Below are 24,269 nucleotides of genomic sequence, written 5' to 3'. Positions count from 1 at the left end.
GAACTATTTTTCCTTCTTACATATCCTAGATCTCTGAAGGACATGATTCCTAATTCTTTTGTGTGTATGCCCATCTTAATTAGTTGATATATCCCCTATATTTTTCTGTAAACACACTATTCCTCCCTGCTTTTCCAAGCTCTGTCCTTATCACCCTTGTTGTGGTTAGAAATGCATATGTGGAATACTCAAGGTGGCTTTTGGAATGATTCAAGATGGGACCAAGGCTCTGTGTGCAGGGCATAGATTTCTGCAGAACATCTACCTTTTGGTTTCTGGCACTAATGCATTTCCTCCTCTTGATTAGAGACTGAGGACAGTACATTTATGTTTAGCTGGGTCTCCAGATCGTGGCCATGGCAGGCTCTTCAAACTCATGGTGCTGGTTTTCCAGGAGATGCTATCTGGTTCTTCGGCAGGACTCAGATGTGAACTGGGTCTCCATCAAGTACATCGAAGTGTTAATCAAAGCCTATGTACTTCACCTTGGTCCATGTCATTCTTTTTCCTCTACAGCATGTGAGGCAACAGTGAAGATAAGTATAATTATGCATACTATGAGCATAATGCAAATTTAAATGATTGGTATCTCTTGTAAAGCTGACCTTGCTCGTACCTGATGGTAGCTAGTCAAGTAAGTCTGGTGGCACTTAGAGTGCAGCTATGTAACCTGTTGTCTAATTCTGTGTCTATCCTGTCTTCCCTTTATCATTTAGCTATGTGCAGCAAGGAGTGCTGACAACTTCATAGACTCCACCTTTCTGAGCTAGTAAAATGTCCAGCGCCTCTGTTTTCCAGGGACCATTTGGCCAAAGAGTTTAGGAATTCTCAGCAGCCTCATCTGTCTTTGTTCCATGGTGATAGATACATTTCTCAAAGACTGTTCTAATTCAATTATACCATAACTAGGGTTTAAGCGTTAAGACTAAGGGATTCCTTAGTGACTCATACATCATGTGCTATTTTGACACCAATCTTGCAATATTTGATGGCATCTTGACTATGAATATCTAAAGATAATCCTGAGTCCTCAAAGAACACTATGTACACATGAAACAAGATATTGCCCATGTAAATCTGCAGTCAGGAGGAGTAAAATAATTTACACAGGTGTAATTGGGTCCACAACATAAGAACAAGTATATGTCTCAATATGATACAGTGAGTTGGCTATAAGACAACTTCTGTGCTTTCCGTGCCAAAATGCATTACTGAATCCAGTGACTGGAAGGTATCAGACACAAATAAATCAAAGGAGGTCCCGCAAAGGTCTCTGGGCAGTTAAGTGGTATGTATTAGACAACTAATTTAAAGGTGAATGCTTCAAATCCACATGGAAGTGCTGTGGAAAAAAGGTCCAGCACCCTCTTTCCATAAGATTGTAGACATTGTGAGGTTGGGGTTAGAGGTGGCGAAAAGAGAGGTCCTATGAAATAACTGTCCTGCCAAGGCCATGAGAGATAAAAATGACTTGGGGGTTATTCCAGAGTAATGTACATAAAAGAAACATAGCAACTAAATGCAAACTATGGTGCTAGACTCGATCTTGTATGGAGCTTTAAAAAATACTTTCCATGCAACTGACAAGATTTGAAAAAGGTGTGTAGATTAGGTAATAGGATTGGGTCAGTGATATTACATGCCTGGGATAATTGTACTGTTGTGTAAGAGAATATCGTGATATCTCTGTTGGGGGTAAAGAGACATTGCGACTGCCACCCACTCACACATGATTCATGGGGATTTAGATTGATAAAGCTAATGGGGCAAAATGTTCATGTAAACAGTTGACCAAGTGAGACAGAAGTTATTTGTACTATTCTTACAACTTCTCCATATGTTTGAAATGATAACTTTGAGACGAATACGATCCACCTCATAGGTGGTGCTGTTGTGTAAATGTCAGACGGCTAACCCTAACCCAGCAGCTGCTCCCTGGAAGATGAGGCTTTTTCTTCCTGAAGAGATTTACCCTCTTGGAAACCCTATACAGGACTGCTGTGTGTTGGAGTTGACTAGAGGACAGTGGGTTTGGTTTGGGTTCGTAGCGTTATTTACAAAATGCTGATCACACTTTCGCTTCCATAAGTTTGAGCATCTCCTTTTCACCTTCTTTCTTCCTCCCTTCTCTTTCACCTCATTCTCCTGGGCGTAGACCTCTTGCTCACATCAAACCACTCTCGAATCCCAGGATACACCATTCACTGCTCTGCCACTCTGCCTTCACACGTGGGCTTCCTCTGTTTGGAATTCCCGTTATCTTTTTGTCCCTGGAAAACTTCTGTCTCTGCAAGGTCTAGTTCAGATGTCATCTCTTAGGAAGTCCTTCTACCTTGAACAAGTGATTGCCATTATTCCTTTTCGTGGTTTTTGAGGGACTCGACACAACTTTGCTTTAATATTTATTCAGTTATGTGTAGGTGCAAGAGTTCTGTGCCTTGAGGGCAGAAATCATGTAATACTCATATTTTCCCACCCCTGCATCAAGCGTATTGCCTGGTACATAGTAATGGTTCAAATAAGTTGATGAAAGTGAGTTCAGTATTTCTAGGCATCAGTTGCATATTTTCTTATAGGTGAGAAGTTCTTTTGAGTTTCCCAGGGATAGAATCTTGGAGAAAATTTAATGCTAAGGTAGGTTTTGGTTTTGTTTTAGCTTGGGGTTTTGATTCTAACATGTGATACTTCTGGTTGTAATTCTATTGTAAACTTTTATTTAATGAAATTTTGTAACTTGCCATCAAGTTGATTCTGAGCAGGGCTTCAATCCAATTGGAAAGCTTAATCCTAATTCATAGTTATTCCATTTGTGCAGAGTAGAACTACTTCATAGAGTTTTTCAGACAAATCTTTCAGAAGCAGATCAACAAGCCAGTTTTCTGAGGTGCCTCTGTATGAATTTGAACCACTTATCTTTCAGATAGTAGTCAAGGATTTAACCATTTGTGCTATCCAGACACTCTTATTTAATGAAATATCTAGTAATTGTATTACTTTAAGTAATTTTTAAAATGTTGAGCTCTGGGGCAATAATCCTTTATTGCCTTCCCCATCATGGTTTCCAAAAAGTGGTTGCCAGAAATGATAAAAGAAAACATTACAATTACTTTTAGTGGAATTTTACTGTATCATAGTCTATTAACTTGTATTAATTTGTCTTTATATATGTGTATATATATTTTAATTTCAGTTCTCTAAATTTGCACACATAACTGGCCAGAAGAGTTTGACAAGCACGGAGATTATGAAAATTCAGAGAGAGACAGATTTTCTCAAGTAAGTATTTCACACTATCTTTATCATTGAGTGCCATTGTGTTGATTCTTTACTCTTTACTAAATCTTGCTAAGACCTACTGTAGGCAAAGAGAACATAGGGTTAAACAAAAACTGCACCTTTAAGAATACGGTAGATATATATGTAATCATGTTATCACAATCAAGAAAGTGAACCTCCATCACCTTCAAAAGTTTTACATTATTATTGTTTTGTAAGTTTCTGCTGAGTTAATTCCAAATTATGGCAACATGTTAGAGCAGTGATTCTCCACCTTCCTAATTCCGCGACCCTTCAATACAGTTCCTCATGTGTGGTGACCCTGTCTGTGGGCATATCTGCATGGGGTGGACCCACTTGGAGATGGATAGAAAAGCAGTTTCGGTTCCTTAGACCATAGGAAATATTGTCCTAGGTGACCCTTGTGAAAGGGTTGTTTGACCCCAAAAGGGGTCGTGACCCACAGGTTGAGAACTGCTGTGTTAGAGTTTTCTTGACTATAATTTTAACAGAAGGAGGTCACAGACCTTTTCGTCTGATATCTGCTGTGTGAGTTCAAGCAGCAACCTCTAGCTTAGCAGTTCATGGAAAACCACCTGGATCATCTAGGTACCTTTGTCATTAAAAAAGAGTGATTATATAAAACTGTGCCAAACCCTTTTGTAGAACCTCCCTTATAACCTTCCTCTCACCAGGCAGCTACTGATTTGCTTTATGTCATGATAAGCTTGCATTTGATTCCACTTATATAGAATAATTTAATGTGTATGCGCGTTGCCAGTCTTTTTCTACTTAGCACAATTATTTTGAGATTAATCAAATGCTTCTTTTTACTGGTGAGTAGTATTCAGTTATTAGTTATTCATCTATTGCTGGACTCTTGATTTCCAGGTTTTGGCTATAAAAACAAAGCTCTTCTATGTACATTTGTGTATAGGCTGTTGCCTGCCACAGATGCTTGTAGTCCCCTTGGGTGAGTGCCTAGGAGTGGATTGGGTATACGGAGATATATGTGCTTGTTAAACTTTTAAAGAAACTTTTAGACTGTTCTCAAACGGAACCATTTATAGTACCATCAGATTATTCAATTGTACTCTCTCTACCACCTTGTTAGCACTTGTACATTTTCCCTTCCCCATTATAGTGGTAACTCATTGTGGTGTTAGTATTTTCCGAGCAGTTAATGATTTTGAGCATATTTTAATTTTCCTATTTGCCAACCATGCATCTTCTTTGATAAGGTGTCTATTCAAATTTTGCCCTTTAAAAAATTAGGATATATATCTAATTATAGAGTTATACATGCTCTCCTTTGTTAGATGTGTACTTTGACAATATTTTCTCCCAGTTTTTGTTTTTCTATTTTATTAGTGTTGTTTTTTGAAGAGTTAAGTTTTTAGATTTTGATGAAGTCCAGTTTATTTATTTTTCTTTTATGCTCCATGCTTTTTAATAAATCATTTTTGGGGGCTCTTACAGCTCTTATAACAATTCATACATCAGTTGTATCAAGCACATTTGTACATATGTTGTCATCATCATTTTCAAAACAGTTTCTTTCTACTTGAGCCCTTGGTATCAGCTTTTCTTTAACCCCCTCCTCCCCCACCCTCCTATCCTCGTGAACCCCTGATAATTTATAAATTATTTTTATATTTTACAGTCTGCTGCCTCCTTTCACCCTTGTTTCTGTTGTTCATCCCCCCTCAGGGCAGTGGGTGGGGGTGTTATACATCGATCATGGTGTTTGAATCTTCCTTTCTCCCCTTCCTCATTATATCATATGGCTGTTCTCATTATTGGTCCTGAGGGGTTTATCTGTCCTGGATTCTGTGTGTCAAGAGCTCTTATCTGTACCAGTATACATGTTCTGGTCTAGCTGAATTTGTTAGGTAGAACAGGGTGTGATGCTAGTGAGGACGGTGGGGGGTGGTGATGAGGAAGGAGCATTAAAGGACTAGAGGAAGGTTGTGTGTTTTGTCGGTGCTATACTGCACCCTGGCTGACCCATCCCTTCCTTGTGACCCTCCTGTGAAAGGATGACCAATTGTCTACAGATGGGCTTTGGGTCTCCATTCTGACCCACCTTAATTTACATAAAAATGGTTGTTTTGTGTCTTCTGATTCTGATACCTGATCTTGTCGACACCTTGTGATCACATGGTAGGCTGCATGCTTATTTTGTCATATTTAAGCAATATTTTCCAAACTTAATATAACTAAGATTTTTTCTATTTTCTTAAAGTTTTACAGATGATCTCATATTTAGGCATATAATACATTACAATTATTTATTTTGTTGCTGTTGAGAATACAGAAAAATATACGCCAATTCAATAGTTTCTACAAGTGCAATTTAGTGACATTGATTACAGTCTTCCTGTTGTGTAACTATTGTTACCTCCTTTTGTGAGTTATTTCCCCGTCATTATCATTAATTCACTGCCCTCTAAGGTTCTGATGTAAATTTTTAGTTACCATCTTCAGTTTGATCCTAGATAGATAGTTCTTGAAAGGGAATACGACTCAAGGCAGACCTTTTTCTAGGTAAATTAGACTAATGTGCAATTTTAAGATTTTCGGGAATAGTTTTGGTTAAAAGTTAAAACTCTTCTCAGGGCAATAACTTCAGCAGTTTATCCAGCTTCTGTGCCTCCAGAAAGTCTCAAGTCTGTGAGAATTTAAATTTCAGTTTTACTTTCCCCTTTTGATCAGGATCCTTCTTGGGGATCTTCGAACAATATGTTCAGTAATGGTAGCTGAGCACCATTCGTTCTTTGGTCTCAGGGCAAAGGAGGCAGTTGTTCAAGAAGACAATAAGTTACACATTCGATATCCCCCGCCACTTCCTGACTCTCCTCTTCTGCTGTTGTTCCATGTGTTGAATAGAGACCAAAGGTTGTGCTCTGGATGGTTACTGGCAAGCTTTCAGTATCCAGGCACAATGAACTAGGAGGTAGAAGAGAAACACAGACAGGTTACCAAACCATTTGAATGGGATATCCTATGAATCCATGACCTTAAACTGCTAACCCAAAAAAACAAATCCCATGAGCTTTTTGGTTGTACATAAGCAGACTCAGCAGCTTCAGTTTTGTGTATGTGTCGTTATTAATGTATCTACCATACAACTTAAAGACGGTTTTATTGACATGTACTTCACATAGCATGCAATTTAGTCACTCAGCCATTTTAAGAGGTATGCAGTCATCACCACAATTTCAGAACATTTCTTCTCATGCTCATCATTAGCTTCCCATTTCCCCCAAGCTTTCCCTGCCATGCCCCTAGCTAGTTCTCAACACAGTTATTGTCTCTGTAGATTTACTTATCCTGGCGAGTTAGTTAGTTTATTGTGCCAACCTGGCCGATAAACACATGTGGGATTAATTGAAGGACGGAGGGATACGTGAGCCTTGCCTTTCGAGTTCTCAGGTCTCTGGCTTTGTGATGGTGGCACAGGGTGCAGCTGTCTTAGCAGTCCCCTGCTTCAGTTTGCAAGACTGACTTCCTACACTTGGATTTCTTAAACAAAATAAAATGAAACACAAACTGGAAGCAAGCAAAAACCAACAACAATGAGTAGACAAAGTAGAAAAACCTCATTTGGAAAGAAAGCAGGGAATATTAAAAATTGAAAACTTAAAAGTGGGTCAAAGGGAGATCAAATGATAAGGCAGTACATTTTAACCCTAAGTATGTCTGGCATAACCAACTTTACAATGCTCTCTGTTAATAGCACGGCTATTCACATCCATGGACTGTAGTCAGAGGGAATGCACTGGAGAGTTAATCTTTGTGGGGACTTCCACTGTTGTGTTAGTGTGAGTAGACTAGAGGAAAAAAACCCATGGACACACATATGTATATAAGAAAGAGATTTATAAACAAGAGCAATTGAACATTGAGAAAACATCCCAGCCCACTCCAGATCAAGTCCATAAGTCCAATATTGGCCCATATGTGTGATACGAATCTATAAAGTCCTCTTCAGACTCAGGAAACACAAGCAATGATGCTGAATGTAGAAGATCACAGCCCAGTGGGTACAAAGTCTGGATGCAGTGGCATTGGAAACATCTCAGCACTGGCAGGGGTCTCTGCATCAGGGTGGGTCCATGTGTCTTTGTCAGCTGCTATGTCAGTTGCAGAGTCTCCCACCTCCAAGGAATACGAGAATTCCTAGAATCCTTAGGGGAAGGCTATGCCCACACAGAAGCCTCATTGGCTATGACCTGATTGACAGGCAAGACTTCACCCCTACATGCTTAATCCTTAAATTGACAATTATATAACTACTGTAACTGTCCCAAACTTTCTGTAAACCAGTGTTCATAAATTAAGCTCTGATACTATTCCCTCCAATTTATCGAGAACAATTACAATGGTTGGATGTGCAACTCTATTCAGTACAATTTATCCATCACTGTTAACCTTCCCTCCCCTCCCCTGATCGTCTCGTGCACTCACACTCCTTGCCATTGAGTCCGTGCTAGCGCATAGTGACCCTGTGTGCATTTCGGAGCCTGTACCTGTTCTTGGGAGTAGAAACTCCAGTCTTTCTCCCGAGGAGCAGCTGGTGGTTTCAAACTGCTGACTCTGGAGATCACAGCCCAACACATAACTACTACACCACCAGGGTTCCTTTTTCATGTTCAGAGACAGGTGCAAGTAGCTTATAAAGGTTCGAACACAGCACTTGTTCCTAGTAAAGGGATTTTAAAGATGTACATTTTTTCCAAAGGTGCATTTCATGCAATGATTTTGCACAAAATCACACTACTAATTTCAGTATAAAGATCTGAGAACTGGCAGTTACAGAAGTTTTTTGTGTTGAAGCAGAATGTTGATTTGCAATAACAAAAATAACTTTTAAGCATTATTTACTTTTTTCCAAAGGCTATGTTTTCTTTTACTTCTATTAGATTTTACTTTAAGCTTAATTTACTCCTTACTCATAAGTTTTTTGCTTCTTCAGTTTCTTCTGTGCAACCTCCTCTTCCAGTTTAGGCAGTTTGTTCCTTTCAGTAAGGATCACATTACAGCGGTAGGGGAGCTCACGCACGGGTTTATCCAACATAAGTACGGTAGCACATCCTGTTCACTGGATGCGCTGAGTAACCAGAGAATGCACATCTGACCCCTTAAGTTCAGCCTTGCTTTCGTATTTTAGCATGTGCAATAAAATGCAGCACTCTTTTGGTCCAATGAACCTGTGTGCAACCCCACTCGTGCGTATTACCAACTTGTTTCCTCTGACTGGATATACACAGTTTGCCCAAGTTTTAAAATGGTATTTCTTTTGCCTCACCTGAATGACCAATTAAGATGTAAGTCCAACCGGCAAAGTAAAAAGAATCAGAATGCTATGTGTTTTCTAACAGATTCTGGGCTGTAAAGGTATAACATTTCAGTCTCTTTTTAAATAGGATTTGTATAACTTGTCTTCCTAAGATTTTAATTTCCTTCTCATAGAACTGAATGGTGCTCTGTGTAATTTAAAATCTGCATATAGCAACCACATTTTGGTAAATGTGAACTTTTTGTAAAAATACCATTGCTTGGGCCAGCCCACTTTAGCCCTCGAAGCAACATCCTTGCTGCTCAGCACTTTAAAGAGGCCATGTGAAGCAGCTTTACCCAATGCATCTTTTGATCTCTTGACTGTTGAGTTCATGAGCATTGATTGTGGATCCAAATTACAGGAAATCTTAGACAATTTCATTCTTTTCTCCATTTATCAAGATGTGACCTATTGGTTCAATTGTGAGGATTTTTTTTTACACTGAGTTATAATCTGTACTGAAGGCTGCAATCCTTGCTCTTCATCACGTGCCTCAAGTCCTCCTCACTTTCAGCAAGATTATGTATTTACATACCACAGATCGTTAGTAAGACTTCCTTCAATCCTGTTGCCACACTCTTCATATAATCCAGCTTCTTTGATGACTTTTTCAGCATACAGATGGAACAAGTATGGTGAAAAATACAACCTTGACACACGTCTTTCTTGATTTCAAACCACACAGTAGTCTCTTGTTCTGTTTACACAACTGCCTCTGGATACACGAACAGGTTTTGCATCAGCACAGGGAAGTGTTCTGGACCCCCTAAAGGCTCACCATAGTTTGTTATGGTCAACACAGTCAAACTGCATAGTTAATAAAGCACAAGTAAACATCTTTCTGGTAGTCTGTTTCCAGCCAAGACCCATCTGATAACAAGGACAGCCCTTGTTCCACATCTTCTGAATCTGCCCTGAACTTCTGGCAGCTCTTTGTCAATGTACTGCTGCAACCGTTGTTGAATGATCCTAAGTAAACGTTTATTTGCTCGTGATATTAGTGATATTGATCTATAATTTGCACACTCTATTGGGTACAAATATGGAACTCTTCCAGTCAGTTAGGTATAGACAGATGAGTGCTTCATCTGCTTGTTGAAACATTTCCATTAGTATGCCATCAATTTCTGGAGCCTTGTTTTTGGTTATAGCCTTTGATGTATCTTCAACATTATCCTTCAGTACTATTTGTTCTTGATCATATGCTACTGTTTGGAATAGAATGCTGACTCATTCTCTTTAGCACACTGACTGTGTACTTTCATCTTCTCTGGATGCTTCTTGCATTGTTCAATCTTTTGCCTCTGGAAACTTTCAATATTGCAACTTGACGTTTATTCAGTTCTTTCAGTTTAGGATATGTTGTGTTCTTCCTTTTTAATTTTCTAATGCTAGGTCTTTGCACATTTCATTATTATATTTCTGTCTTCTCAAGTGGCCCTTTGAAATGTACTGGTTTTCTTTGTTTGAAACTAGCTTGTGTGCCATAAAGGAATTTATGTCCATTTCACTTTTACTTCTCCTTTTATAACCATCTAGTCCTGTGTTTAAATCTGATGGGTAAGGGATCTGGTTGGGGGAGTAGGTTAAGGCTGTGACCTTTCTCTCTCCCTCTTTAAAATGAATTTATTAATGAAAAAGACGTTCCTTTTGTGTGTGGCCTATAACTCATCAAAGAAAAATATGCTATAAGTACTTGCAGAATCCATGGCGTTGAAACAGGGACTATATCCCTTTAACACCCTCCCCCCAATATGTGGTTCTTTCCTTTTTATTTGTTGTTCTTTTTTCACCACCATACTCCCTCCCTCCCTCCCTCCCTTCCTGTCTAACACCTCCCCCATCCCCGCTCCTCTTTGCGCATTCGGTGGGTCACCTTTCTTTGGAATAGGTACAGATAGGGAACGTTTCCAGTCAGTTGGCCAAGCAGCTGTCCTCCATATTTCCTGGAACAGATGAGTGAGTGTTTCCAGTGCCTCGTCAGGTTCATCAGGAAGCAAATCATGTACTCATTAATCTTCCCATCAGGGGTCGCAGTCCCCCACCTCTGGTTACTATTCCCTTTCCTCTCTTTCTACAATCATATTTTCAGTTTGAAAACCCACACTCAGTGAGCCTCCTTTGAAACTAGGTGTTGTGCTCTGGTGAGGTTTTCTCTGCCCTCTCTAGGGCTGCCTATGTCTGAGGTGGCATTCAGGGAAAGAAAAGACAGGCAGGCACTCTCCAGACTTCTGGAAATTATTTGTTAGGCTTAGAAGTGTAGCTCCTCTGTGGTGGTTGGGGGGTGGGGTGGAAATCACTTCGATGACCCACTTACTGAACCCAATGCAGTGAAGCTTGGGTAGCACTAGTATAGCAGCCAAAGTTACCAGTTGAGGGAGAGGTAGTTAGATGACCAGTGGAACCCTGAGAGGTCTGCCGTGGTGTCCTCAGACCCTTCCTTAGTAGGCCAGCTGTGGGTATAGCCTCCACCTAAGATGCCTGCTTTCTCGCACATCGCAACTCCAGTCAGCAGTTCTCAGAGCTGACTGCACAAGAAAGCAGACACAACAAAACATATCTCCAGGAGGAATTATTTTGTTGGTTTCATAGGCCGGTGCTAGAGTGTGCACAAGGAGGCAGGTAGAGTGCTGACTGTAGGAGCAGACTCTACTACTGAGGCCGACGGTAGAAGTTTACAATATCCTACCAAGCAACAATTACCAGGCGGGGTGTCTGGTTAGGTTTCCATGGAGGTGTGCTGTATTGCTATCTCAGGCTCCTGGTCGGTATCCGGCTGTGAATGCAGCAGCCTTCAGTCAAGACTCTTGCTTCATAACACAAAGATGCTTTTTAGGGGTGGGGGTGGGGCGGTGGCAGGTAAATGCTTTATTGTGCTTTAGATTTCAATCAAGAATTAGTTTTTTAATCACTAATTTATACATGTTTTTCTATGACATTGATTGCAATCCCTGAAACATGTCAGCACCCTCCCCATTTCCTCCGTGCGTTCCACATTTCCATTAATATGGTTTGCCTTCATATCTTTGGTTTTAGGCAACTTTTTTTTTTACATTTTTATTAGGGGCTCATACAACTCTTATCACAATCCATACATATACATACATCAATTGTATAAAGCACATCCGTACATTCTTTGCCCTAATCATTTTCAAAGCATTTGCTCTCCACTTAAGCCCTTTGCATCAGGTCCTCTTTTTTTTTCCCCCTCCCTCCCTGCTTCCCCTTCCCTCATGAGCCCTTGATAATTTTTTTTATTACTTTATTTATTTATTTTTAAACAATTTATTAGGGGCTCATACAACTCTTATCACAATCCATACATATACATACATCAATTGTATAAAGCACATCTGTACATTCTTTGCCCTAATCATTTTCTTTTTTTTTCTCCTCTTTTCTTTTTTTACATTTTATTAGGGACTCATACAACTCTTATCACAATCCATACTTATACGTACATCAATTGTGTAAAGCACATGCATACATTCCCGGCCCCAATCATTCTCAAAGCATTTGCTCTCCACAAGCCCTTGATAATTTATAGATTGTTATTTTGTCATATCTTTCCCTATCCGGAGACTCCCTTCACGCCTTATCTACCGTCCGTCTCCCAGGGAGGAGGTCACATGTGGATCCTTGTAATCAGTTCCCCCTTTCCAACCCACTCACCCTCCACTCTCCCAGCATCGACCCTCACACCCCTGTTCCTGAAGGTATTATCCACCCTGGATTCCCTGTGCCTCCAGCTCCTATATGCACCAGTGTACAACCTCTGCCCTATCCAGTCTTGCAAGGTAGAATTCAGATCATGTAGGTGGGGGTAGGAAGCATCCAGGATCTGGGGGAAAGCTGTGTTCTTCATCAGTACTACATCGCACCCTGACTGACCCATCTCCTCTCCTAAACCCCTCTATGAGGGGATCTCCAGTGGCCGACAAATGGCCTTTGGTTCTCCACTCTGCACTTCCCCCTTCATTCACTATGATATGTATATATTTTTTCATGATGCCTTATACCTGGTCTCTTTGGCACCTCGTGATCGCACAGGCTGGTGTGCTTCTTCCATGTGGGCTTTATTGCTTCTGATCTAGATGGCCGCTTGTTCACCTTCAAGCCTTTAAGACCCCAGACACTATCTCTTTTGATAGTCGGGCACCATCAGCTTTCTTCGTCACAGTTGCTTATGCACCCATTTGTCTTAGGCGATCGTATCATGGAGGTGTGCAGCCAATGATATGATTTTTTCTTCTTTGATGCCTGATAACTGATCCCTTCGGGACCACGTGATCACACAGGTTGGTGTGTTCTTCCATGTGGGCTTTGTTGCTTCTGAGCTAGATGGCCGCTTGTTTATCTTCAAGCCTTAAAGACCCCAGACACTATCTCTTTTGATAGCCGGGCACCATCAGCTTTCTTCACCACATTGACTTGTTCACCCACTTTGGCTTCAGCAGTTGTGTCGGGAGGGTGAGCATCGTAGAGTGCCAATTTAATAAAAGAAAGTATTCATGCATTGAGGGAGTACTTGAGTAGAGGCCCAAGGTCCTTCCGCCACCTTAATATTAAACCTATAAATATAGACACATAGATCTATTTCCCTATCCTCATATATATATATTTACATATTCATGTCTTTGTGTAGACCTCTATAAATGGGTTTTAGGCAACTTTTAAAACTGGTCTTGCACAGTTTATTGCTCTTAAGGCATATTCTTCGTGGGTGTTATTGTTTATTTTATAGGCCTATTATTTGGCTGAGAGGTAGTCTTCAGGTGCATCTTAGAATTAGATTAGAAAGTTGTGTTAGATCAATAGTCACAGGCTGCCTCTAGTTTCTTATAGATCAGCAATTCTGGTTTGGTTTTGTTTCTTTCAATGGCTATCTTTTAAGATTTTATCCATAGCACTCGGAGTACTAAAGTACAAAGTTAGGTGTTTCAGCTGCTAACTGAAAGGTCGGGTGGTTCAACCCCCCTAGTGCACAGAAGGAAAAACCTGATGAACTGCTCCTGCAGTAGCTTCTGCCTAGCAAACCCTATTAGTGTTACTCTTTGCATCGAGTTGCTATAGTTGGAATCAGCTTGAGAGCACACAACACAAATCCTCTTGTGTTACTTTAATACTGGTTTTAGGCAATTTCCTTAGGATCTCCCTTGGTATCTTTTTCCATGTGCTTGGAGTTCATTAAACTTTTTGGATCTCTGAGCTCATAGTTTACATTGCACTGGAAATTTTTTAATTGTCTTTCTCTTCAAATATAAAGGTAAGTTAAAAACTCTGGCTACTTTTTGGGTAACAACTCATACATGTATAGGCTTATTTAAACAGAACTGGTTGAATAATATCTATGACAAGTAGATGGCTGGTGGTAAATTTTCTTACTAATATGCCTACCATAGTCTCATTAGGGAGTCTTAAAAAAAGAGAGAGATACTTTTTATGCCCCGGGGGGGAAAAATTGAGGTCAGGGCTAATATAATTTTTTTTAAAACAAAACTCAAGTGGACATCTTAGCAAATCTTTGAAGCCTTGCAACAAATGTATGGGAATCCTGACCCATATAAAATCAGTTTTTAGATGGATCAAGTGTTTCACAGAAGATTAAGAACTAAAGATGAATAAAGAGAGAGAAAATGGTCAACCTCAATAAATGGAAAACTGTGGATAAATTTCAAAAACTTACAAGAAAGCAAAAAAAATAATTTCAAAAACTTGTGCAAGAATACCATAGAATTACCATTGATGTGACAGTTATTAAAGATGGGCTCTCACATGATTCAGTGTTTTTAATTTTAAGTGAACATCTTAACTTCAGCAAACTTTTAATTTGATGGTTGCCAAAAACGTTATAGTAATATCAGCTAGCTGAAAGAACTGATTTTTCTCATCAATCTTTTAAGCAAGACCAAAGCTCTTGATGATTTTATGGGATGATTCATAACTAGGATTATCCAGAAAACAAGACCTAATCAAACCAGTGGCGGCCAACGGGACCCAAGTGGTTAATTACACTGAAGACAGTATGAGAAGCTCAGATGTTGATGGTGACTGTTCTGGGAACTCTAAAGGGGTAACCAGGATAGATTTTCTCAAAGGAAAGAGGATAATCATGGGAGTTGATTAGGAAGAACTTTTAAGAAAGTGGAGCGGTACACTGAGATAAAAGTAGGAAAGTTGCCTCAAGGAATTTCCCCCCATCATAGCAGTGTACCTGCTCATTCTTTGAGGGAAGCCAGGGCTGTCCTTTAGGAAGGAAACCTTACTGGATTCACCCTCAGCCCTGATCTTGCCCCTTTAGACATTTTATTCTTAAAACTCAAAAAAACATTTCAAAGAAATGCAATTTGAGTCTCTTGAGGATGAGTAAATCGCCATTTTAACATGATATAAATTGAAAAGTGCAGAATTCTTTCGGCAAGAGTTAAAAAGAGAGGACCTGATGCGGAGGGCTTAAGTGGAGAGCAAATGCTTTGAGAGTGATTAGGGCAAAGAATGTAGGGATGTGCTTTATACAATCGATGTATGTATATGTGTGGATTATGATAACAGTTGTATGAGCCCCTAATAAAATGTAAAAAAAGGGAAAAAAAGAGTTAAAAAGATGGAAACACTTCCCTCAGACGTATGTAGACCTAGATGGAGGATATGTTAAGAAACAATAGCTTTACATTTTGTTATATTTGCTTAATAATGGTTTCTGACTTCAGAGCTGTACTTTTTTACTTACCCTGTTCTCATTTATTTCTCTCCATCCTCATAGACTTGAGTCACTGAGTCACTTGCATATTAAGCTGTTTGAAGTTTTCCCATAGCTTGTTTGTGCTGTATTTATTACTAGTCTGTTTTTATCAGTTACATTTGAATAGTTTCTACTGTTGAGTTTCATTCAGGTTTACTAATCTTTAATTCTACCATGTATAATCAGTTGTTAATCCCATATAGTATATATGTATGTGTATATATATATATATCTGTACCACTGGTGCCTAGAACCTGTACCTGTAGAATGGTAGGCAGAATGACTCGTGATAGCATGGCCCAGAGCCCCACTAAGACATAGGCTTAAGGGTTCCTACAGACCAATGGTTCTCAACATTCCTAATGCTGTGACCCTTTAGTACAGTTCCTCAAGTTGTGGTGACCCCCTCCCCCCCAGCCAAAAAATTATTTTCGTTGCTACTTCAAAACTACAATTTTGCTACTGTTAGGAATCGGGTGATCCCTGTGAAAGGGTTATTCAACCCCCCAAAGGGGTCGTGACCACAGGTTGAGAACTGCTGCCATAGACGTTCCGCTCTGGTTAAGGAGTGGGAATGACCCAGACTACAGACTCTGAGTGCACCTGGTTTCAGCTGTTAGGATCTTCTATAGAGAAAGAACCTAGAAAGTATCTCCTATCTTGAACTTGTTCCATGGTTTTAGTGAGTGGTCTGATTTTTGCTTTGTTCTAAAAATATTTGAGTACTTTCAGGCTTTCACTAGTCTCACTAATGGGAACCCAATAAAACATGGTCAATCGGGCTGTTTTGTTGTAGATGTGCTCACTGCTTGGCCCCTCGCCCATCTGACCCCTTTGCTCGCTTCTGTCAAGAATGTGGCTCTCCTGTCCTGCCCATATTTGGCTGTCGCCTCCCACCTCCTGAAGGAGCTCAGGTGAGCAGAAGAATCCTTATACTATCTTTCAATGGTTTTTCTGGTCCTCATTTGCAACAGTAGCACAATATGTGGTATTACTCTCTGGGAAGGCCCTCAATGAGATAGGTTGACACAGGCTGTAATAGTGGGCTCAAACATAAGATTAAGATTGTGAGGATGGAGCAGGACCACATAGTGTTCCATCCTGTTGTGCATAGGGTTTCTATGAGTGGGGACCAACTTGACAACATCTAATAACAGCAACAACATCCAGACTCCTACTTCAGAGTGGAAAGTTGTGTTTGCAGTGCCTTTTTGCCTGTGTGCATGTGTCCTTGTAGAAGTATGGATTCAGAAAGAGGTTGAAATCTTACTATTTTTATGAGGCCTGCATTGTTCAATATTACCTACTTATTTTCTACCCATTTGATTTCCCTGTTTATAACAAAGGTACTGTAAGGAAATATTCTAGAAATAAATGGTGATATGTACTTATTACAAGCTAATTTATCCATAAGATGCATTGTTCTATTTTTAAAAACTGTATAAGCTGCAGATTGATCAGTATATCTATTAAATAGCTTTGGATGAATAAATGTATATAACAACTGATATAATCCCACCACTAATTTTATAATTTAGAATGTACATTGGGTTTGGTAAAACTCAGAACATTCATCAAAATATATTCATCTTTTACACATTAGAGATTTCTTTGTTTTAGATTGCAGATAATAAAATGAAAGAAAAGGGTCTGTGATGTTAATTGAAAAATGACTGCCTTTAAAAAGATTTTCAGGAGAAAATTACTAATTCAGTGAGTTCAACGTCCCGAAGTTAGAAGTGATTTATGCTCTCAACTCTAGGGTCAATACTAAAAAGATATTCTCCAGTTTATTGCTCAATATTGTCAAGAAAGTTAATTTTGTTTACTTCTATGACATATTTTGAACTTGGAAGAAGATACTTCAGAAAATAAAATATTAATATGTTCCATTGGTTTGAATTTTTCCTGCTTATCTTCATTGGTGTAGTATCAAAGTTAAGATGGCTGGCTGATGCAAATAGTTAAGTACTCAACTACTGGCCAACAGATTGGCTGCTTGAATGCACCCACAGGAACCTTGGAAGACAGGACTGGCCATCTGCTTTTGAAAGGTCACACCCTTGAAAGCCCAGCGAGGCAGTTCCTTGCATACAGCCATGAATCAGAAAAAAATTTAACAGCAACTAACAACAATGTCAACGTTATTTTCTACTTGTCCCCAAAAAAGATTTTTAGAACTTTTTTGTTTTCACAGTAAGAAAAGGTTGTAGGTTATAAATATTTAAAATGACAAGTATTTTTAAAAACCTCTATTGAGCCCACAATTATGTTTACTTATATCAGTATGAGAATATGCTGTGATATATAAATAGCTTGGGCATGGGTTCTGGCATGCTTTCCTCTGTTTTCACCCCTCTGGTGCTCAAATAACCTGCAGGATACTCAGTGGCACTGAACCCCAATGGGTTTTAGCACCATTTTCACAGGCAGCTTCTCACGTTCCCTGGTGCCCCAGCCACCTTCCCACATGGTCTTTTAGGCACCTGAGGGAGGAGTTTCCCAGTAAGTTTCAGCAGCGTACTCCCAAATAACTTCTTACCTAAGTTCTTCTAACTCCTCAGAGGGAGATTTCATGACAGTTTTCTTTCTTTTTTTTAAATTAGGGGCTCATACAACTCTTATCACAGTCAATTGTGTAAAGCACATTTGTATATTCATTACCCTCATCATTCTCAAAACATTTGCTCTCCACTTAAGCCCCTGGCATCAGGGTCCTCATTTTTTCAACTCCCTCCCGACCTCCCCCTCCCTCATGAACCCTTGATAATTTATAAATTATTATGTTGTCGTATCTTGCCGTGTCTGACCTCTCCTTTCACCCACTTTTCTGTTGTCCGTCCCCCAGGGAGCAGGTCACATGCAGATCCTTGTAATTACTTCCCCCTTTCCAACCCACCCTCTGTCTACCCTCCCAGTATCTCCACTCACACCACTGGTCCTGAAAGTATCATCTGCCCTGGATTCCCTGTTTCCAGTTCCTGTCTGTACCAGTGTACATTCTCTGGTCTAGCCAGACTTGCATAGTAAAATTGGGATCATGATAGGTAGGGCGTGGGGGGAGGAAGCATTTAGGAATTAGAGGAAAGTTGTATTTTTCATCATTACTACATCACACCCTGATAGGCTCATTTCCTCCTCGATACCCTTCTGTAAGGGGGTGTCCAGTGGCTAAAAATGGGCTTTGGGTCTCCATTCCGCATCCCACCCCCTCATTCACTAATGGTAAGATTTTTTTGTTCTGATGATGCCCTGATACCTGATCCTTTCAACATTTTGTGATCACATAGGCTGGTGTGCTTCATCCATGTGGGCTTTGTTGCTTCTGAGCTAGATGTCTGCTTGTTTACCTTCAAGCCTTTAAGACTACAGACACTATCTCTTTTGATAGCGAGGCACCATCAGCTTTCTTCACATTTGCTTATTCACCCGCTTTGTTTTCAGCGGTTGTGTCGGGAAGGTGAGCATCATAGAATGCCAATTTAATAGAAGAAAGTATTCTTGCATTGAGGGAGTACTTGAGTGGAGGCCCAATGTCCTTCTGCTACCTTAATACTAAACCTATAAATATATGCACATAGGTCTGTTTCCCTACCCTAATATATAAATATATTTACATATGTACATGTTTCCTGACAGTTTTCATTGGCTACTAAGAGCCCTGTTAGTACAGTGGTTAAACTCTCATCTGCTAACCAGAAGGTCGGTGATTTGAACCCATAGCTGCTCTGTGGAGAAAGATACCACAGTCTCTATCTATACAGATTTACAGCCTTGGAAACCCTGAGGAAGCTCTGGGCTCTCCTATTGGGTCCAGGTTGGTCAGAATTGACTTGATGACATGCTTTAGTGAATATCTTATTGCTTTCCAGCCTCATCCTGTGTCACCCCAGTGAACTGTTCCACCAGCCAGTGAACTACAGTCACACTCAATTGTTAAGTTGGGATTTCAGTCCTGGGGAAATAAATACCTCTTCCAATTAAAAAAAAAGTTTCATTGGCATATAGTTCACATGTAATGCAATTCAATAATTCAATCATATTAAGAATTGTACAATCATCATCACAAAAAACATTTAGGACATTTTCTCCTTTCTTTACCTGTTGATAACTCCTTATTTTCCCCCAACTTCTCCTGCTGTGCCCCTTTGGAAATTACTAATCTCTCTCTACAGATTGGCCTATCTTAGTTTTCATATGCAGAAAAACATACAAAACAAAAACAAACAACAAAAACTTCAAAAAATTAAAAGCAGGCCCCACCATACCAAGGCAAAACAGCAAAGGCGTGTAGAACGGTGGGGGGGTGGGGGTTGGGGAGGGGGGAAGGACAAAACAAGGAAGTCCCGAGGGAGTATCAAAAATAGACTTTGGGACCAGGGCATGGCACCCCATCAGACTCGACCGGAAAACATTCCTAAAGGCCAACAAACAGTCCTTGAAGTATTTACAGGCTTTTCTTTTTTTCCCCTCTTTTAGAATGTATATGTCAGTGGCTTGCTTTTTTGTTTGTTAGTTTGCTGCTGTTGCTGCTGTCGTTGCCTTGTTTTTATGTGTCACTTTGGTGCTGTCAAGGCCATCCACAATTTTATATACATATTATTATCTCTGCAGATCTATCTAGATAAGATAGGCTGGATAAACAATGTGGAGAAGAAAACAATGGGACCTGTAGTTCCAGGGAGACATGGGAGAGTGGGAGGTCGGGTAAGGGAAGAGGTGTTAACCAACCCAGAGACAAGGGAACAACTAGTGATTCAAAACCAGTGGCAAGGAGGGGGTGAGAGGACTGGGAGGGAGTTATCAAGGGCATTATCACCAAGAGGGTTCACTGAAACCCAAGTGATGGCTGAGCATGGTAGTGGGACAAGAGGAAAGCAAAAGTAAGTAAAGAAGTAGGAGGAAAAGGACATACATAAAGACCTAACTACAGGTATGTAGATATGTAAATATATTTATATATTATGATGGGGGAAATAGATCTATATACATATATTTATAGGTTTAGTAATAGGGTAGCAGATGGACATTGGGCCTCCACTCATACTCCCTCAATACAAGAACACTGTGCTCGACTATAGGGGCATTCCTTGATACCCACCTTCCTGACACGATCACTGAAGATAAACATGAGCGTAAGCAAATGCGGTGAAGAAAGCTAATGGTGCCCGGCTATTAAAAGATATGGCACCTGGGGTCTTAAAGGCTTGAAGGTAAACAAGCGGCCATCTAGCTGAGAAGAAACAAAGCCCACCCACATGGAAGAAGCACACCAGCCTGCGTGATCACGGGTCGAAGGGACCAGGTATCAAGCACCAAAGAACAAAAAAATCATATCATTGTGAATGGGGGGGAGTGTGCGATGAGGACCAGTGCCCGTCTGTAGACAACTGGACATCCCTTGCAGAGGGATAGTGGGGAGTAGACAAGTCACTAGGTACAGTGTAACATCGATGAAACACAAAACTTTCCTCTAGTTCTTAAATGCTTCCCCACCACTATCAGCCCAATTCTACCTTACAAACCTGGTTAGACCAGAGGATGTACAGTGGTGCAGACAGGAACTGGAAACACAGGGAATCCAGGACAGGAGGGTGGAGTGAAGTAGAAAGAGGGAACTGATTACAAGGATATACATATAGATCCTTGTTGTCTCTGGGGGCTGGACAGCAGAAAAATGGGTAAAGGGAGACATCGGGCAGTGTAAGATATGATAAAATATGATAATTTAAAAATTATCAAGGGTTCATGCGGGAGGGGAGAATGGGGAAGGAGGTGGAAAAAGTAAGGAGCTGATACCAAGGGCTCAAATGATGAATTTGTTACATTTTAACCTAAGGACATCTACAATAGTCCACTTTCCATTGCACTCTGTTGATAGCAAGGTTATTCACATCCCTGGTCCATGGTCAGAGGGGATTCACTGGAGGCTTAATCCATGGGGGGACCTTGAAAATGCATTTTGGGCTTCCACTGCCATCCATAACCTTCAGCAAGCTTAAATGTTCAGAATTTAAGCTCTAATACCACTTCCTCCTCTGGATTTAGGTTTTATTATTTACAATCTTTGGACCATCCCGTGCTTCTTCCAAATTTGACCTTTCTTAGGTACTCTGCTTCAGCCATAGAGGTAGTGGCTCCTCCCCATATTTAGTAGTCCAGGATTCTTTAGAGTTTGCATGATCTTAAAGTTGTTAATGCCCTTTTACTCTCACTGCCATCGAGTCAGTGCTGACCCATAGCGACCCCCTGTGAGTTTCCGAGACTGTCACTGTTTACAGGAGTAGAAAATCCAGTCTTTCTTCTGCGGGCTCGATTTTACTACTTAGGAGTTATTTATTTTAAACCTCTATGGTTCAAATTACTGTGCGATTTTTTCCCCCTCTGCATGCTCTAGGACAGTGGTTCTCAACCTGTGGGTCATGACCCCTTTGGAGGTCAGATGACCCTTTCAGAAAGGTTGCCCAATTCATAATAGCAGCAAGATTACAGCTATAAAGTAGCAATGAAAATAATTTTATGGTTGGGGGGTCACCACAACATGAGGAACTGTATTAAAAGGTTTTGGCATTAGGAAGGTGAGAAGCACTTCTCTAGGAGGACAGGTGTACAAAATAATCAAGGAAGAAATAACTTGAACATAAACAAAAAATGTAATGATACTTGGCCTTATGAAGAGATCACTAACGATACGGGTGCTATAGCATAGTGTGGTGAAGAAATCATATTGTGCCCAGCTATCAAAGAATAGTGCTGGGGAAAGGGATTTCTTAAAAGCTTGCCTTAAAACAATCAACCATCTAAAGGTGTCAGCCAAGTCACATGGAAGAAGCACACTATCCTGTGTCATCCAAGGATTGTAAATAATAAAATCTAAGATGGGAGGAGGAAACAGTATTAAAGCTTAAATGCTGAGTATCTGGTTTGCAGAAGGTTTGGGACAGCAGTGAAAGCCCCAAATCCATGTACAAGGTTCCCAAGTAGATTAAGCTTCTGTAGACTCTCCTCTGACCATCAACCAGGGATGTGAATAGACTTGCTATCAGTGTATTAGAAAATAGATTAATGCAGGTGTAGTTGTTAAAATCAAACATTTTGTCATTTAATCTACCTTATGACCATTTTATATTTGTTCTAGTTTTATTATTTCCAACTTTCTTTTCAATTGAGATTTTTCTTTGCTTAATTTTCTTAATGTTGGTTGTTGTTGTTTTTCTATGTCTTTCTTTATATAATATCCAAGATAGGTAAATCTATAGAGACAGTAACTGAATTAATAGTTTCTTTGCATTATAGCAGGGGAAGTTTGGGGGAAGTGGGGAACTAATAATCAATATGAAAAAGAAGGATATGCCTTAAAATTGGTTGTGGTGATGATTGCGCAACTCTTTTTAATATGTGTAAACCATTGAATAATACGACATATAAATTATATATCAATTAAACTGTTAAAAATTGGGAGCAATTAAGTGATCCAAAATTGATTGTGTGGAAGATGTGGGAGGCCTGGTAGGGCTTGATAAAGGGCAACGTAACCGAGTGGAATTACTGAAACTCAAATGAAGGCTGAGCATGATAGTGGGACAAAAGGAAAATAAAAGAAAATAGAGGAAAGAACTAGGAGGCAAAGGGCATTTATGGAGGTTTAACTACAGGCATATACATATATAAATATATTTATATATTAGGATGGGGAAATAGATCTCTGTGCATATATTTATAGGTTTGGTATTAAGGTAGCATATGGACATTGGGCCTCTCCTCAAGTACTCCCTCAATGCAAGAACATTTTGTTCTATTGAACTGGCATTCCATGATGCTTACTTTCCCAACACAATCACTGAAGACAAAGTGAGTGCATAAATAAATGTGGTGAAGAAAGCTGATGATGCCTGGCTATCAAAAGATACAGTGTCTGGGGTCTTAAAGGCTTGAAGATAAACAAGTGGCCATATAACTGAGAAGCAATAAAGCTCACATGCAAGAAGCACACCAGCCTGTGTGATCACAAGGTGTTGATGGGATCAGGCATCAGGTGTCAAAAAATAAAAAAATCATATCATTGTGAATGAGGGGGAGTGCAGAGTGGAGACCCAAAGCCTATCTGTAGGCAAGTGGACATCCCCTTACAGAAGGGTCATGTGGAGGAAACGAGTCAGTCAGGGTGCAGTATAGCACCGATGAAACATACAACTTTCCCCTAGTTCTTTAATGCTTCCTAACCGCCACCCCCCCCCAACTATCATGATCCCAATTCTACCTTACAAATCCAGCGAGACCAAAGGATGTGTACTGGTACAGATAAGAACTGGAAACACAGGGAATCCAGGACAGATAAACCCCTCAGGACCAGTAATAGGAGTGGTGATACCAGGAGGGTGAGGAGAAGGTAGGGTAGAAAGGGGGAACCAATCACAAGGATCTACATATAATCCCCTCCCTGGGGGATAGACAACAGAAAAGTGGGTGAAGGGAGAAGTTGGACAGTGTAAGACATGACAAAATAATAACAATAATGTATAAATTATCAAGGGTTCATGAGGGGGGTGAGGAGGGAGGGGAAAATGAGGAGCTGATACCAAGGGCTCAAGTAGAAAGAAAATGTTTTGAGAATGATGTTGGCAGCAACAAATGTACAAATTTCCTTGACACCATGGATGGATGTATGGATTGTGGTAAGACTTGTACGGGCCCCCAATAAAATGATTAAAAAAAAAACCAACTGTTAAAAATTTTTAAGAGTAATGTTTTACTAATACATATTTTAATCAAGGATTAAATTTTAACCAAGAAGCACAAACTATAACTGAGTTGGACCAAATGGATTGATGGGGTGCACCATACGGAGATTATGAATTTAATATATTAGCTAATGCAGTAGGAAGTGGCTCTAATAGGTTACTTTGC

The 24,269-nt window shown here is 40.0% G+C and overlaps 1 protein-coding gene and 1 non-coding gene across 2 annotated transcripts in view; one reads left to right on the top strand and one right to left on the bottom strand.

Moving 5' to 3' along the window:
• The window catches only part of DZANK1 (double zinc ribbon and ankyrin repeat domains 1), a 99,701-nt gene that overhangs the window by 20,323 nt on the left and 55,109 nt on the right, over positions 1-24,269 (top strand). Inside the window, exons 6-7 of the mRNA XM_075527978.1 lie at positions 3,191-3,276; positions 16,159-16,276. Coding sequence (XP_075384093.1) covers positions 3,191-3,276; positions 16,159-16,276 — 204 coding nt within the window. The remainder of the gene's footprint in view (positions 1-3,190; positions 3,277-16,158; positions 16,277-24,269) is intronic.
• Positions 8,521-8,638, bottom strand: LOC142423683 (small nucleolar RNA SNORA27). Its single transcript, XR_012779287.1, has one exon. It is a non-coding gene; the product is annotated as a small nucleolar RNA SNORA27 (small nucleolar RNA).

The sequence above is a fragment of the Tenrec ecaudatus genome, chromosome 12, assembly GCF_050624435.1.
Source record: "Tenrec ecaudatus isolate mTenEca1 chromosome 12, mTenEca1.hap1, whole genome shotgun sequence".
Lineage (NCBI taxonomy): Eukaryota > Metazoa > Chordata > Mammalia > Afrosoricida > Tenrecidae > Tenrec > Tenrec ecaudatus.
The sequence above is the reverse complement of the archived record's forward strand: the minus strand, read 5'-3'. Positions and strand labels throughout refer to the sequence as shown.